The 18,969-nt window shown below is 32.2% G+C and overlaps 1 protein-coding gene across 1 annotated transcript in view; it reads right to left on the reverse strand.

Annotated features, from left to right (window-relative positions):
* LOC143078040 (uncharacterized) overlaps positions 1–18,969 on the reverse strand; it is a 72,919-nt gene that overhangs the window by 44,792 nt on the left and 9,158 nt on the right. Inside the window, exon 2 of the mRNA XM_076253048.1 lies at positions 13,863–13,985. Within this exon, the coding sequence (XP_076109163.1) occupies positions 13,863–13,985 (123 nt within the window). The remainder of the gene's footprint in view (positions 1–13,862; positions 13,986–18,969) is intronic.

Genomic DNA, 18,969 nt, shown 5'->3' on the forward strand with positions numbered 1-18,969 from the left:
ACCTTTTATCACATATTTCAATGATTTAAGTTATATTTCATTAGCCAGCCTTGAACTTTTGTTTCAAACTTTTACCTTCATTCACAGTGATTTTTACAACTTTGAACGCACAAAATGCAGTATACAATGAAACATTGAACTTTAATTTTTCCCCTTATGCACACCGGTTAAATAAATCTTTTAAAAACAATTGTTAATATAATATGTGTGTAGCATATTTGAAACGAATAGACTATGTGTCCGGCAAGCTGGACAAAAAATCAAAAAGGCTATTTAGTCGGTAACATGGGTAACTCATTTACGTAGTCTTAACATCATTATATCAGTACCATCACAGATAAACGATATGCTAAATTCCACTATACAACATATTACAAAATAAAAAAATATGAACAAGGCTTTTTTGTTTTCCCTTTTTATTTGATTTTTCAAAGATGAAAATAAGTCCTCTTTCCGTGCGTTAGTACGCAGAATACTATTGATTAAAATTGAGAAAGGAAATGGGGAATGTGTCAAAGCGACAACAACCCGACCATAGAGCAAACAACAGCTAAAGGCCACCAATGGGTCTTCAAAGTAGCGAGAAACACCCGCACCGGTAGATGTCCTTCAGCTGGCCCCTTAAAAATATGCATACTAGTACAGTCATAATGGATTTCATACTAAACTCCGCATTATACACAAAAACTAAAATTAAAAATCATACAAGACTAACAAAGGCCAGAAGCTCCTTACTTTGGACAGGCGCAAAATTGCGGCGGGGTTAAACATGTTTATGAGATCTCAACTCTCAAACTATAACTCTAGCCAATGTAGAACTAAACGCATATCAATACGCACATTAACATTCAGTTCAAGAAAAGTCCGAGTCCGATGTCAGAAGATGTAACAAAGGAAAATAAATAAAATGACAATAATACATAAATAACAACAGACTAGCAGTTAACTGACATGCCAGCTCCAGACCTCAATTAAACTGATTGAAAGATTATGTCTTCATCATATGAATTTTAGGCACAATCCCTCCCATAAGGGGTTGAGTATCACACTATAATAAAATATATACGAAGAACATAACCCGTGTCAAGCCAACAACTGTTTGTTTTTAAATAAATGTATTTTGTTCCGATGCAAAGACCCTATAAGTGAATCAATATTAAAGTCAAAATATGCAATCTTTAATGAACTGACAGTATCGTAACTATATCTCTCCTTAATAAGTCTGTTTAAAGGTTTTGTAAGCTTTTAACATGTTTAAGGTGAATACCGACATTGTTGTGCTTTGTAAAGAATATTACCATAAAAAATCGGATGTGAAATACCTGAACGTATTAAATGTATGCAGGTTGAGTTATATTTACGAATTATTTCCTTATACCGATGAAAAAATTTAGTAAATGTTTTGACTAGTTTGTGATATCTAAAACCCTGGTGTAATAATTTTTCAGTAATACATAAATTTCTCTCGCTAAAATCTAATACGTTGTTACTTACACGAGCGAATCGTACATGTTGAGATATATAAACACCATAAGATGGTAAAAAGGGAACGTCACCAACTAAAAATGAATAATTAACGATAGGAAATGAAAAATAATCTCCTTTATCATGCATTTTTGTATCAAGCTTCCCGTTATTGATATAGATATCAAGGTCGAGGAAAGGGCAGTGCTCATTGTTAGTATTAGCTTTCTTTAAAGTAAGTTCATCAGGATACATTTCTTTAGAATACATACTGAAGTCGTCATTATTGAGAGCCAATATATCATCCAAATATCTTAAAGTATTGTTAAATTTTTGTACCAAATGTTGTTTCCATGGGTCTTTGCTAATATTAGTCATAAATTGTAACTCATAACAATACAAAAACAGGTCTGCAATAAGTGGTGCACAGTTAGTCCCCATTGGAATTCCAATAACTTGACGATATACGGAATCTCCAAAGCGAACATAGATATTATCAAGTAAACATCAAGCGCATATATAGTATCAAAGCATGTCCAATTGACATAATTCTTTTGTTTATTGCTTGTTGATTGTATGGTCCACCTAAAACACAAGCAAACTGAAGTACATACTCAGATAATATTAGCTGTAATACCATTCTGAATGGACAACCCAAATATGTTCGAAAAACGGGGATATTATTACTTTGTTACGTGTTTTACTATTATTTATAACTTTTATAAAAAAAAATGATTTTATTATTTAATTAAGGTTACGAAAGTTTTCACGACACAAAAATGTTAGAATCCACTGTCTAAAATCTTTTTGATCCATTCAAACTTCACCTTAATGATGAAATCAAGTCTAAAATAAAAACAAGAGTGCACACACTGAAATGTCTCGCCTTCTTTTCAACTGTCACATGAACTAAACATAAACCAAGAAAACTAAACATTGACCTTTGAACCAAGAAAAAAGGTCAGATGAACCATGCCAAGCAGGCATGTACAGCTAACAATTCTTCCATACAACAAATATAGTTGATCTATTACTTATAGTTTAAGAAAAACAGATCAAAACACAAAAACTTAACACTGAGCAATGAACCGTGAATATAAAGTAAAGGTCATATAAAACCTGCACGACTGACATATAGATCATAAAATATTTCCATACACCAAATATAGTTTGACCTATTGCATATAGTATTAGAAAAAAAACCAAAACTCAAAAACTTAATTTTGACCACTGAACCATGAAATTGAGGGCAAGGTCAGATGATACGTGTCAGTTGGACATGTACACCTTACAGTGCTTCAATACACTGAATATACTAGACCTATTGCTAATAGAATCTTAGATATGGACTTGACCACCAAAGCTTAACCTTGTTCACTGATCCATGAAATAAGGTCGAGCTCGAGGTCAAGTGAAAACTGTCTGACAGGCATGAGGACCTTGGAAGGTACGCCCATACCAAATATAGTTATCCTATCACTTATAATAAGAGAGAATTTAACATTACAAAAAATCTTAACCTTTTTTTTCAAGTGGTCACTGAACCATGAAAATGAGGTCAAGGACATTGGACATGTGACTGACGGAAACTTTGTAACATGACTCATCCATATACAAAGTATGAGGCATCCAGGTCTTCCACCTCTTAAAATATAAAGCTTGAAAGAAGTGAGCTAACATCGCCGCTGCCGACATAGCCGCAACCGGATCACGATCCCTATGTCGTGCTTTCTGCGACAAAAGTCATAGACTCGACAAAAACCAACAAGATAATGTATATATCAATCTATATTTGAACACCTTAACAAAGTCAGGACGAAACCTCAATACTAAACAAAATCTGGTAATTTTCGGTGCAGGTATTTTATTTATTTGATATGTGACAAAAACATCAATTTATGAATGATATAAAAGGGGTTTATGATCCGTTCTTGATAACCAATATACGTGTATTATTTTCGACAACATGTTTATAACAATGTGGTGTTGACATGGTGTAAATATAACATAGCAGTATAGTTCTTAGGAAGGCCGGGTGCTCTCATTTTCGAGTCAAGTTGTAGTTATCAAAGCACAAACAGGTAACAGCTAATTTGCTGTTTATACTATGTATTGACATCATAAACTTAAAATGAAATTAAAGGGAAAACTTGTTTATTCTCTAATTCACAAGCAAGAGATATATTATGCACGGAATCTATGGCTTTTCGTTGTAGAATTATTCCCTATTTATTATTTATGAATAAATCGGATTTTCAAATTAGAACTATTAATTAATATTAAGAATGATTTTTTTTTCTTATTAGATAAATAGTTTCCATTTCGTATAAAATTAAATAAAATATTAAAAAAAATTATAAAAAAAATAAGTTTACGACAGTTAAGTTTTCTTATATAAATACTTACCGGACAAAAAGACATAATAAGTTTGTCCAGTTTAATAGCCAAACAAAAAATTTAAACTGCTATAAGAAGCCGGACTAATAGCCTATCAAAAAAAAAAGTATTGGATTCAACTTTTTTTTCCTGGCTTTAATCAATTTCGGTGCGTGGAAAACAAAACGTATATCACGATTATTTTTGGAAGCAAGTATCAAACAAAATTGATCTGTTAACCCAAGTGTATCACTATTTTTCATCAATTGTAAATTAAGATATGAAAAAATGCTAGTAAGACATTAAGGTATATTTTTACTTAAATATTTGTAAGGGTTTCCTGGAACCCAGTGTCTCGCATACTTTTGCTGTTAATCACACACTCAACAAAAATGATGAAAAAAATCAATACCATTATTCCTCCTGATATTATCTTTTGATTGTCAGAAGCTTCTGTCCAAGTCTGGTAAAAATCCAGGCTAGTTTAAGAATCGTAAAAGTATTTTAAAAAACTTTAACTGCAGACTGTATGTAATGTAAACTGGAAAAAAAAACTAAGTCCATTTATAAGAAAATACGGGAAAAATGAAATTTTATTTTTACAAAATTTACTTCTGAATTCTATCTTCTGATCATAAATAAAGGCAACAGTAGTATACCACTGTTCAAAATACATAAATCCATGAACAAAAAAACAAAATCGGGGTAACAAACTAAAACTGAGGGAAACGCATTAAATATAAGAGAACAACGATACAACATTAAAATGTAACACACACACACACACACACACAGAAACGGACTAAGCAGTAGACAAAATTCTATAAGAATAACAAATATAACATCAAAACCAAATACATGAATTTGGGAAAGATAAGTACCGTGACATGTCTTATAGTAAACAAACGACACAACGGAAACACAACGTTAAAATGTAACACACACAGAAACGAACTATAATATAACAATGGCCATATTCCTGACTTGGTACAGGACATTTTTAAAGGAAAATATGGTGGGTTGAACCTGGTTTTGTGGCATGTCAAACCTCCCTCTTTTATGGCCATGTGAAATATAACATTAAAATGACAAGACAACATTACAGGACTACAATATAAATCAATAGGAGAACACAATTGACAAATAAAAACACAAATAATAGCTAACAAAAGGCAACAAGTTTTAAAAAAAAAATTTAATACGCCAGCAGTGCATTTTGTCCACCCAAGACTTACAAGTGACGCCCAGATACAAAAGTTTGAAAGCCGAAACAAGTAAAAAGTTGAACAGCATCGAGGACCAAAAGTTCAAAAAAGTTGTGCCAAAAACGGCCAGGATTTTCTGTTAGGTACCAGAACATCACTAAACAGTAAATTTATATAATGACTATACAAAAGATGTACATGATAAAACTGAAGTATTAGCTAATTACAGGTAACAACCGAAATACATTGTATAACCCGACAAAATGCAACACATCCGAATAAGTTTAAACCTCAACGCCAAGTGACGTCATATAAGAAATTGTAAAAAATGACGTCACATTTGAATTTGTAAAAGACATCATCAAAAAATGAAAAATGACGTCATATTTGAATGAATAAGATAGAATTATGATTGATTTAAGATTATATTTGAACTAAATACTGATATAACATTTAATAACAATGCACATTTCAAAAATGCTCTTCAACTTCGTACTTGTTTGGCTTTATAAATATTTTGATAAGAGCGTCACTGATGAGTCTTCTGTAGACGAAACGCGCGTCTGGCGTACTAAATTATAATCCTGGTACCTTTGATAACTATTTACACCACTGGGTCGATTCCACTGCTGGTGGACGTTTCGTCCCCGAGGGTATCACCAGCGCAGTAGTCAGCACTTCGGTGTTGACATGAATATCAATTATGTGGAAATTTTTATAAATTTACTGTTTACAAAATTTAGAATTTTTCGAAAAAATAATGATTTTCTTATCCCAGGAATAGATTACCTTAACCGTATTTGACACAACTTTTTGGAATTTTGGATCCTAAATGCTCTTCAACTTCGTACTTGTTTGGCTTTATAAATATTTTGATATGAGCGTCACTGATGAGTCTTATGTAGACGAAACGCGCGTCTGGCGTACTAAATTATAATCCTGGTACCTTTGGTAACTATTTACACCACTGGGTCGATGCCACTGCTGGTGGACGTTTGGTTCGTCCCCGAGGGTATCAGCAGCCCAGTAGTCAGCACTTCGGTGTTGACATGAATATCAATTATGTGGTCATTTTTATAAATTTAATGTTTACAAAATTTTGAATTTTTCGAAAAAAATAAGGATTTTCTTATCCCAGGAATAGATTACCTTAGCCGTATTTGACACAACTTTTTGGAATTTTGGATCCTCAAAGCTCGTCAGCTTCGTACTTGTATGGCTTTATAAATATTTTGATATGAGCGTCACTGATGAGTCTTCTGTAGACGAAACGCGCGTCTGGCGTACTAGATTATAATCCTGGTACCTTTGATAACTATTTACACCACTGGGTCGATTCCACTGCTGGTGGACGTTTCGTCCCCGAGGGTATCACCAGCCCAGTAGTCAGCACTTCGGTGTTGACATGAATTTCAATTATGTGGTCATTTTTATAAATTAACTGTTTACAAAATTTTGAATTTTTCGAAAAAATAAGGATTTTCTTATCCCAGGAATAGATTACCTTAGCCGTATTTGACACAACTTTTTGGAATTTTGGATCCTCAATGATCTTCAACTTCGTACTTGTTTGGCTTTATAAATATTTTGATATGAGCGTCACTGATGAGTCTTATGTAGACGAAACGCGTGTCTGGCGTACTAAATTATAATCCTGTTACCTTTGATAACTATATTCAATACTTATTAATAACAAACTAAGGTAGCATTTAAAAATATTATCCTGTTCGTTTTGAATCTAATTTTAAACGTAAAAGATCGTACAGATTACGTTGAACAAAATCAAATCTATTAAATGAAGGCGGTGATTAATTTTCTTTTCCATAACACATAAATATAACAGAAAGGACGTCAACACATTTGACAAAATCCGATGAGAATAACAAATATAACATTAAACATTTAAACTAAATACATGAATATTTGGGATAGATAAGTACCGTAACACATCTTATGGTAATGCGAATTCACACTCAGCAAAACAGTCACAATCGTGAATAAGTCACGTTTGGTAATTAAAAGATTAGACGACGTAATGACAAACCACAATCTACCATGTAGTAAAAATGTCCTTAGTTTGGTCAAAGAAACGTTGAATGGATCCATCAATTGGTGATGGTTTCCATAAAATTTACGGCGTGTCAATTTTAATCTGTCCTCCTCATAACTTTGTTGGAGCATTTTCTGCGTGAGGAGCACATTCCTGTATATGATGTCCGTATAGTGTGAACAAGCACGAGAATAACGTATTAATTGTGATATGTAAATACCATATGAAGGGGCAGAGGGTATGTTACTGCTGAGAAATGGGAAATTAATAATTGGGAAGTTGAAATAGTCCCGTTTATCATAGATTTTCGTGTGAAGTCGTCCATCTGTGTCAATATTGAGGAAAAGATCAAGGTATGAAGCAGTCCTTCTAGTATCAGTAGTATCCTTAATTTCAAGTTCACTGGGATATATGAGATCTAAGTATTGGCTGAAATATGGGTTATTGAATGATAGAACATCATCAATATATCGGAAAGTAAAATTAAAGAATTTCGCAAGGTGCTTTTTCTTTTGTCTTTTAGAAGGTTCTGAATGAATTTTGCTTCATACGAGTCAAAAACAAATCGGCCAGCAGGGATGCACAATTAGTACCCATTGGAATACCGACTGTCTGTTGAAATATAAATCCTCCAAACTCAACAAATATATTATCGATCAAAAGGTCCAGCATTTTGATAATATCATCTTCAGTATACTTTCTAAAAGATTCAGTGTGATTCTTCACAAAATATGAATTATTGTAACCCAAAACAAGAAATTTGTATCTACGATTCCCATTTTTATAGAAAAAGCTCTGTTTTATGAGATGGTGAAGTCGATCTTTCAACTGAGCATGGGGAATAGTAGTATATAGCGTAGAAAAATCAAAAGTTTTTATGTTGCTGCAAAATTGCAAAGATTGTGATCGAAGATTAAGCAGTAGATCTTTCGAATTTTTGAGAATCCACATCTGGTTAACACCACTGGTAGAATATATCTCATAACAATATTTTTGAAGCCCATCTTTAACTGTAGAAAGAATAGTAGTCAGTACTTTAGAAAGATGTTAAGTCGAACATTTTGAAGACCCAGCTATGTATCGTTCTTTATATGGAGTTTTGTGTAATTTAGGTATCCAGTATAATGAAGGTAAGTTTTCTTCGTTTTCTTTGATGTTGATACCAAAAGAAAGAAGGACAGATTTATGATTTATAAACAAGCTTCTGGCCAAGTTTCGTACAATTCCAGGATAGTTTAAGAAAGTTATCAAAATTTTAAAAACTTTAACCACAGAGTGAATGTAATGTTTCCTCGCAGAAAAAAATTAAGTCCATTTATAAGTAAAATACAGAAAAATGAAATTTTATTTTTACAAAATTTACTTCTGGATATTATCTTATGATCATTAACAAGCTTCTGGCCAAGTTCGGTACAATTCCAGGATAGTTTAAGAAAGTTATTTAAATTTTAAAAACTTTAACCACAGAGTGAATGTTATGGTTCCTGGCAGAAAAACTAAGTCCATTTATAAGTAAAATACGGATAAAATGGAATTTTATTTCTACAAAATTTACTCCTGGATACTATCTTATGAACATAAACAAGCTTCTGTCCAAGTTTGGTAGAAATCCAGGATATTTCAAGAAAGTTATTAAGACGGAATGTAGGATCGCTATGTCTCGCTTTTTCGACTCAAGTCCAAGGCTCGACAAAAATGCCATACACAAATTAAAGGTATCGATATGCATGTAGGTACTTTGTCTAAATTTTGTCCTACTTTTCTAAATTGATAATCTTTAAGATTGTTTAAAGGGAATAGTAAGTTTAAACTGATCAATTTACAAGCTCTATAATCTATACCAAGAAAAATACTAGGATATGATATACAATAAAAAGTATTATTCAAACAGCTTCAACTAACCTGAAGGAAAATACTCTGTAAATTAGGTAAGTCCTAAGTGCGGTTATTGATTTACCAATATACCAACTTCAACTGAACATCGGATATATATTTTCCAACTTATGCGGTAGTCATGAGCTTGCAGCTCCTACTCAGACTTTTTAAAACGTTATCCAGTGTCTGAGCACACAATTGATGAACCAGGAGAATGTCAAAGAACGTCACGTCCTTTTTGATAAATATTTCGCATCAACTTCACAAATAATACACGATGGTCTTTAAGTATAGATTATGAGTACTCACGTTGTTTATAATCATAGCGTGTTATAATATTCTTTTATTTGTCTTTATGAATGTAACTTTTACTGTTTAGTCTGTTTAGTCTGTTTTAAGTGGTGCTCATTTGACCTGACTCTGTACTTATACATCCCGTCATTGTGTTATTGTTCCATGGTAAAACACATTTTGTATTTTGTTTGTTTGTTTTTTTGTCGATATGCTTTTTTGCGTTACATTGTTAAATATGACATGGCTCTGTACTTTTACATCCCGTCAATGCGTTATATATTGTTATTGTGCTATTGGAATTTTGATTTCTTGTCTTTTGTTTTTTGCTAATGTTCTTCGTTTTAATGCCTCTTAGTGTTTCTTTGTAAGATTAGCTTAGCCGTAATTGGCACATTTTATTTTAAATTTTGGGTCCTCATTGCTCTTCAACTTTGTACTTATTTGGCTTTTAAACTATTTTTGTTATACGCGTCACTGAGTCGTGTGTAGACAAAACGCGCGTCTGGCGTATCAAATTATAAGCTTGGTACCTTTGGTAACTATTGTTACAAATGAAGTGGCTCTGTACTTCCCAACAATGTTTTATTGTGCTATGGTTATTTTTATTATTATCTTTAATTTTTGCTAACGTACTTTATCTTTATGCGTTTTTGTGCTTCTTTGTTTTCATAGTGATTAAGACTATAACACAATCATGACAATGTTGACTACTGTATCCCCATTTTTGACGTTTTTATCTTATATATATATATTTGTTTTGTTCACATATCGTTGTCAATATGATGGAAGTGTATGCAGCTGCCATACAAGTGGGAGGTTGATCATGCGATAAAACCAGGTTTAATCCACCATTTCAGAGAAAGAAAAAGCCTGTACCAAGTTAGAAATATGACAGTTGTTATCCATTTGTTTGATGTATTTGAGCTTTAGATTTTGTCATTTGATGACGGAGTTTCCGTTTTGAATTTTTGTCGAAGTTCAGTTTTTTGTAATTTTACTTTTTTCCATCTTATATATTTATCACTATGGTATATATAAACAGAAAGTTCGAAGACGGTTAAATAAGGACATCATATAGACAAAGTTATGTTTGAGAAATACAGTGGAGATCACTTCTAACCTCTCATTAAATCTGTCAGAATCTGTCAGGAGAACTGTTCTAGGACAGTACGTAGAACTGTCAGCCTGACACCTTTTGGTCAGTTCTAGGTTAGAACTGTTCTAGCTAGAACTGATTTGGTCAGTTCTACCTAGAACTGATTTGGACAGTTCTACATAGAACTGATCCTGACAGTTCTACCCTAGAACAGTTTTAGACAGTTCTACCTAGAACTGACCAAATCTTTGGTCAGTTCTACTTCTAGAACAGTTCTGCGGTTAGAATTGATTACAAATTCTACGGCCAGAATTGATTTATAAATTCTACGGCTAGAATTGATTTATAAATCCTACAGCTAAAATTGATTTATAAATTCTACGGCTAGAATTGATTTGGTTTAAATTTAAGAACTCTTTGTCTAAATATAAAGGCTTCGGCCAAATAGCGATTAATATTATAAAGAGTTTTGCTATTTTGCCGGTTTTAACCCCGCCATATTCTGTATGTATGTGACTGTTCCAAGTCAGGAGCCAGTGATCTTCTTTTGTTGATGTGTTACATAAATTATTTGTTTTCTTTCATTTTTTTAACATAAATTAAGCCGTTAATATTGGGGGGGGGGGGGGGCATTATTATTTCATTTAATTTACATTTGTCATTCGGGGAGTCACGATGACTCGTTTTACATAACAAAATTATCTGACCTTAATGTAATACGTTATTCCGGCCCAAACCACCAGGGACGGATCCAGCAGTTTAAAAAAAAGGGGAGGGGGGGGGTCCAACTAAAATTTATTGTCCTCATTCAAATGCATTGATCGTCCATAAAAAGGGTGCTGTACAGTAATTCAGTTATAATTTTAGGTCAAGAGGGACTGTAATATATACAAGTTATGGCAATATTGGAAAACAATGACCTAAAAATTTTGTTCGCATGAATTTATAGTGCCAGCATATCCTCTTTTTATTCAAAGTATTGAATCGTAAACAAATATCAGTAGTTTTCATACTTCAGACTGAGTCGTGTAATAAAATCTTTTGACCGCATCAATCTTAACTGACCGTATTTGCTCTTTCTTTCTGCAAATCTATATAGCTGTACAGCAATTCAGTTATAATTTTAGGTCAAGAGGGACTGTAATATACAAGTTACAGCAATATTGGAAAACAATGACCTAAAAATTTTGTTCGCATGAATTTATAGTGCCAGCATGTCCTCTTTTTATTCAAAGTATTGAATCGTAAACAAATATCAGTAGTTTGCATACTATAGACTGAGTCGTGTAATAAAATCTTTTGACAGCATCTATCTAAACTGACCTTATTTGCTCTTTCTTTCTGCAAATCTATAAAGCTGCACAGTAATTCAGTTATAATTTTAGGTCAAGAGGGACTGTAATATACAAGTTACAGCAATATTGGAAAACAATGACCTCAAAATTTTGTTCGCATGATTTTATAGTGCCAGTATATCTTCTTTTTATTCAAAGTATTGAATCGTATACAAATATCAGTAGTTTTCATACTTCAGACTGAGTTGTATAATAAAATCTTTTGACCGCATCAACCAAAACTGACCATATTTGCTTTTTTTTATGCGAGTCTATATAGTTGCACAGTACTTCAGTTATATTTTTTTTTTACTGTAGTATATATACAATGTAAATAACTGCAATATTGGAAATTGAACAAACATCAGTAGTTTTCATACCTCAGACTGACTCATGTAACAAAAATATGTGTCTGCATCAATAAAAACTGACCATATTTGACAGCATCAACCAAATCTGACCATATATATATATATATATATATATATATATATATATATATATATATATATATATATAACTGCATCAGCCAAAACTGATCATTTTGCTTTTTTTAATGTAAAAATGTGCGAAGCGGGTTTTTTAATAGTGTGCACCACATTTTTTATGTTATTTCGAATAGACAGAAAAAAATGATAAGTCATTTCTTATAATTTAATTCTAAATTCCATTTTAAACCTTGCCAAACCATGAAAAAACGTTGATGACATTATGGTCACATGACTAACTTATGTCTATGGGCGCTGATAACACAATAACGACAGAAGACCCGTTACATCCAAACTTAAATTATTAAATAATGAACCGTCACAAAAAGTGACTTTTTAAGTCAGTAGTTCATGATGTTTTTTTGTTAAACAAAACTATTTAACGGCATCATCCAACACTCACATCACTGATTCATATACTTTATTTTAAAATGAAAAGTACATGTATGAGAAGTTCTCTTCTTGGAAAGGTATACTGACTTTACTGTTAATATAATTTGAAGAAAGAAAATCATTGGTTTTGTTTGTAGCCTTACGTCCAGTGGCATATATTTCATTCATGTTCAGATCGAGTATATTTTTCTGACGTTCCAGACTCCCAGATATTATTCATTATCGTTATCAGGTTATGGATAAGTTTGGCAACAAGATAATGCAAATCTGAGACCTCAGTGCAAATGTACATAGTTTTCTTGCGTTTAACAGTTTAACAACACTGTGTTGATTACTATGATATCCCATAATTCATCCACTGTACAATTTTCGTTTGAATATTTGTCAAAACAGAATCTTAAATCATGAATGTAAATCCAAGGCAAACAAGGTAAATTAAGATTAAATTTACTTGAATTAAATGCAGAGTTATATTTACGAAGAGACTGTTAAAAACGGGGAACGAAGAAACGTAAACAATGATGTTTCATTTGCAATCTCATAAAAATATTTCTCCGATGAGTTGGAAAACCTCCTATCCACTTCGATATTTGTACATGTAACTTTTGATCAGTAAAAAATATAAAAACATCTGCTATTATATATAGTAAAGTAATTGGACCTGATTTTTTCTTCTAAATTCTAAATTGCCCTTTCTGCAGTGACGTCATTTAGAACTGTTCTACCGTCCTGACTGATTTAGTCAGTTCTGCTGACAGTTTTACGGTTAGAACTGATTTGGTCAGTTCTACCTAGAACAGTTTTAGACAGTTCTACCCTAGAACTGATCCTGACAGTTCTACCTAGAACAGTTCTAGGGTAGAACTGTTCTAACTAGAACTGTTCTAGGACAGATTAGAACAGTTCTATGACAGAATATTCTGACAGTTCTAATGAGAGGTTAGAAGTGATCTCCACTGTATGGTATTCAAAAAGAAATACGCATGTATCTGCACGCAAAGAAAGTTTGTATAAACCCTACATCGATTTATATCCAACTTGAACTACATTGAACGAAGGAAATCAAATAAGCATGTATTTGAAGATGGAACGCGTGTCTGTTGCAAATACAAAATTTCAATCCTGGTATGTATGATGATTTTGAAACTAAAATAGATGTCAACGTCAGCACGGCGTTAACAATACATGGGTTACGAGGGAAAATGCATCTAGTAGGTGATTTATACCTTTTGAAGGAAGACAAAACGATACTACTGATGCATGGGATTTAATCTTTGTCCTACTTACTTTGTCGTCTTCGACGGCGTAGTATGATCAGCATACCAGTTACAACCAGAAGTGCACACACAAATCCTAAAGTACCTCCTATTATACCAATAGTAGCTGATTCTGATTTCCCCTTCTTCGGCACTAAAATATACATAAGAATTATGACGGTATTACATTGAGAAAGGATGACAATACATACAAATATACGAACACTTTATATGATCAATTGTTAGAAAAAAATAATATTGCATTCATTAGTTAGAAGCCTGTTATTTAGTCGATGTCTTTTTTTGCTGTGTTACATATATGTTTTTTGTCCATGTTTTTGTACATGAATAAAGCCCTTCGTTTCGGTATTTAAATAGCTGACTATACGGTAAGGGTATTGAAGGCACTATGGTGACCTATAGTTGTTAATCGCAGGTCTCATGCGAAGAGTTGTCTTAATGTCATCTTGTTTTGTATTATTAGTATTAATATTTTCTCAAAATTGTAAAACTCAATTTAATTGTTATAATTTATGATGAAAATCTAAATCTGAACCTAAATTTGCAAACTTTAACCTTCTGTAAAACATAAATCATTCAGTATATGAATTATTGATCTAACTGGCGAACACTTTTATAAATACTGACATGGTTTTTGTTGCCCTTTATAACGTGTATTAACTTGCTAATAAACTATTCAATATGTTATGATATTATTTTCCCAAACACACAAATTACAAAAAGTTCTCTTGGGTTTGCTGAATATTAAAATGTCCTGTGAGTAAGGCATCAGGGTAGATTCACACACGAGGGAATTTTTTTTCACCCAAGACAAAAACCCGGGGATAATTTTTTCACCGAGGGTGTTAAACACCCTGACACCTTCATCCTAGGACAGTTTGTTTTTATTATACTGAATGCCTAATAATTTAATCGTGCACTATGTTATTAGGAGTTCAATTGTAAAACAAATAAAATCATAAATTAAGATATAAAAAAAAGAAGATGTGGTATGATTGCCAATAAGACAACTCTCTACAAGAGACCAAAATGACACAGAAATTAACAATTATATGTCACCGTAAATTAAGATAGATTATCTTACGTTATACTTTAGTGTTTTATATTTTGCGTCACATCCTTGACCATTTTAATTTGTTATGCTTACTTATATATATATTCTGATATACGTTTCGGTGTTTTCCTGTTGTGTAAGTAATTTAGATAACAACAAAACAACGACGAAAATGATGTAGAAATAAAAATCGGTCAACATCGGCTGTAGCGGGGGTTAATTGTTCCAAATTGTCAAACCCCAGGCTCAGGTGAGTGTTAATTTCAGGCATAAACACCCATTGCCAATATCATAACGCGTTGCTAGGAGTGGGCGGGGCTTATGAAAGGTAAGTAGAAATTTACAAATGCCGTGTGTTCAAGGAAATCAATGGATGATATAAAACAAAATCAAAAAGTGTAATAAAAGTGTATACATACATGCTGAATAGATCTCACAAAAACATACATGTTTCTTTAGCTATGCTTTTTGAAGATACCAAAATATTGTCAAAAACATAGCAGATTGATTTGTATAGCCCCCTTAAAACCAAGGGTTCATAGATTACAAATGATAAGCGAATATGAATATTGATTGGTGTTTATCATATTTTCTTTACATCTAGGTTATTTAAAAAAAATATTGCAATGTTTTCAATGACTGCCAGTACCTTATCTGTATATGTGCTCTTGAGGTTATAACAACATTATAATAGTGACCATAAGAACATTTATTATCGTTGTTGTTTAGCTTAGCCTGATTAATCAAGTTATTTAGCTTTGAAAGGCTTCATTCTCGGTCGATCTTATGGGGAAAAAACGCGAGTGCCATAGATGTAACATATATAAAATGAACACATGGAAAAGAGAGAAAAAAACATACCAGATGAATATTTAAACTCATAAGTAGAAAAATTCTAACAATGCTAGGACTAAATGAAAAAGAATAGATAAACAATAGTACAGTAAAAACAACATCGAAAACTTAAGACTGAGCAACACGGACCCCACGAAAAAATGGGGTAATATAAGGTACTTTGGGACGGGAAAGTAGATCTTGCTGCACATGTGACACACGTCGAAATGCTCAAATAAGTACGAACCCAAAGTCTATGAAAACTAAAAATTGAATACTAGAACATACCTCGAAGAACTGATAAAACAAATATTTTAAAATTACTGATTTACCGAGTGAAGAAAATAATAAAATAAACAAAAAAATTATGAAAAAACGTCTTTTAATGAATATCTTTAAACCATTTTTTTTAGTGCACTGATATACTACTCACAACAACCTTATCTGCGATATGTTTGCAATTTGTAAATTTTATGTTCGCTGTAAATATGCATGCAATATTTCATACTCGACATTAGGCTATCAAAAGTCAAGAGTTTGTTTAAGTGTGCATATTAATCTTTTTTTTAAAGCATTTTCTTTTAGAGAGAGACATAGGGCATTTTTGTGCTTGAAGCGGGTACTTTTTATGAAACGATTAGCCTACATGGACTCTTTATGTGAAATGTGCACGTTTCATATTGCAATTGATTTTTATGTTGTTTGTCTTCCATTAAATTGAGGAATTCGCTTTTGATCCCCATTGTGTTGTCTGACTTTTAAATCTTTTTTTTCTGGACATATGGAATTAAATTATTATTATTATTCACAGTGCTTATATAGCGCTTATCTAAATGAACATTTACTCAGAGCACTTTACAATGCATAAAAACAATGATACAAGTACATATATATATAAACAAAATTAAAAAAAAACTATGTGTCAATTTTTCAATAAAATCAAGATAGAAACCGTAAAAATTACACCTCAATATATGACAATTAAAACATATTCATCAAATTTTTTTTAAATATAGATAGATTTTGAACAATATTAAAAGAAAATCAACAGAAGAGCGTAAATTTATAAATTGGATTAATGCTTTATGTATAAAAATAAACAAGAATGTGTCGTCTCACTCGCAGTATCATTTTTCATGTTCTATTGACTTTGAAATTGGGTAAATATCTAATTTTGGCATTAAAATTAGAAAGATAATACTATAGGAAACATGTGTGCTACGTTTCAATTTGATTGGACTTCAATTTCATCAAAAACTACTTTAACCAAAAACTTTAACCTGAAACTCACACTTTTATTTTCTATTTTAAGTGGACCGTGAAATTGGGGTCAAAAGTCTAATTTGGCATTAAAATTAGAAATATCATATCATAAGCAACAAGTGTACTAAAGTTCAAGTTGGTTGGACTTCAGCTTCATCAAAAACTATCTTGACCAAAAACTTTAACCTGAAACTCCCACTATCATTTTCTATGTTCAGTGGACCGTGAAATTGGGCTCAAAAGTCTAATTTGGCATTAAAATTAGAAAGAGCATATCATAAGCAACAAGTGTACTAAGTTTCAAGTTGATTGGACTTCAGCTTCATCAAAAACTACCTTGACCAAAAACTGTAACCTGAAACTCCCACCTCATTTTCTATGTTCAGTGGACCGTCAAATAAGGGTCAAAAGTCTAACTTGGCTTTAAAATTAGAAAGAGCATATCATAAGTAAAAAGTGTACTAAGTTTCAAGTTGATTGGACTTCAGCTTCATCAAAAACTGTAACCTGAAACTCCCACTTTCTTTTTCTATGTTCAGTGGACCGTTAAGTTGGGCTCAAAAGTCTAATTTGGCTTAAAAATTAGAAAGATCATATCATAAGCAACAAGTGTACTAAGTTTCAAGTTGATTGGACTTCAGCTTTATCAAAAATTACCTTGATAAAAAACTTTAACCTGAAACTCCCACTTTCATTTTCTATGTTCAGTGGACCGTTAAATAAGGACCAAAAGTCTAATTAGGCTTTAAAATTAGAAAGATCATATCATAAGCAACAAGTGTACTAAGTTTCACGTTGATTGGACTTCAGCTTCATGTAAAACTACCTTGACCAAAAACTTTAACCTGAAGTGGGACAAACGAACGAATTTCATTTAATTTGTCATGTTGTAAGTCTATACCATAGACCTTCTGAAAATAATTGAATTTTGGGTCTAGCTCGTTTATTCTGTTGCCTAGTCAACAATATAATGGCGGAGTTAAACTCAACAAATATGATTATTATACAGCTTTATTATATCTACATTTGAAATTAAACCTGTTTAGCATTTAGTGAATTTTACACTTGTACACTATTTGAATATTACATAATTAAATGCACAAGTTTGCCAAATTCATTGTTGTTTCTCCCTAGCAATACATCTGTGCCCATGGCAACAGCAATTTGTTTTCTATTTTACAAGATTTAATTCTAAATATGTTGCAACAGAAAGGCAATTTTTATGCAAATTGTAAAAAGTAACAAACTCCAAAATAAATGTTAAGGGGAAAGCAATACTGAAACATCAACAAACAAAACAAAACACCGGGTATTGCTGATATATACAGATTGTGGATCTAGTGCTAGATGGGGTCTCTCTTATCAGCGACAAAAAAGAATAATATAAAGACAAGAACACATATTTAGCGCTAAGAAATCTTAATATTAATTATCTAAAATAAATAGATACAGACACATGCATATTAAAGGGTGTTTTTTAAATGTCGGTGTATTTCCATAACAGTAGTTATGTTTCGGGTTGGGATTGGAGGGGCACTTCTATTTACAAGGTGATAGGACGTGCCTCTGGAATAAATTCTTCTTATTTTTATTATCTATTTCAGACGTCCAGATTTATAACCATATCATTCTATAGCATTACAAAACTGGTACATGCTACTATCTCAAATAAACCTGTATTCTTAAAAATTTTCTATATTCATTATCCATGTTATCATGTATATTATTTGTTTTATTTTAGTTCTTGTCACTGTGACAAGTTTATCTTTCGCCTTCACTAATCTTAGTATCGTATGACTTGGTCTTTGATTATCATGACAATATTCATTATATTTACGTCAAAATAGTTGAAAACAAGAATGTGTCTTTAGTACATGGATGTCCAAATCGCAAGAGAAACAAAGGCCAGAGAATCCTGAATTGTGACAGGCGCAAAAAATGGCGGTCTTAGCTTAGACATGTTTTT

This window comes from Mytilus galloprovincialis, chromosome 6, assembly GCF_965363235.1.
Source record: "Mytilus galloprovincialis chromosome 6, xbMytGall1.hap1.1, whole genome shotgun sequence".
Classification (NCBI taxonomy): domain Eukaryota; kingdom Metazoa; phylum Mollusca; class Bivalvia; order Mytilida; family Mytilidae; genus Mytilus; species Mytilus galloprovincialis.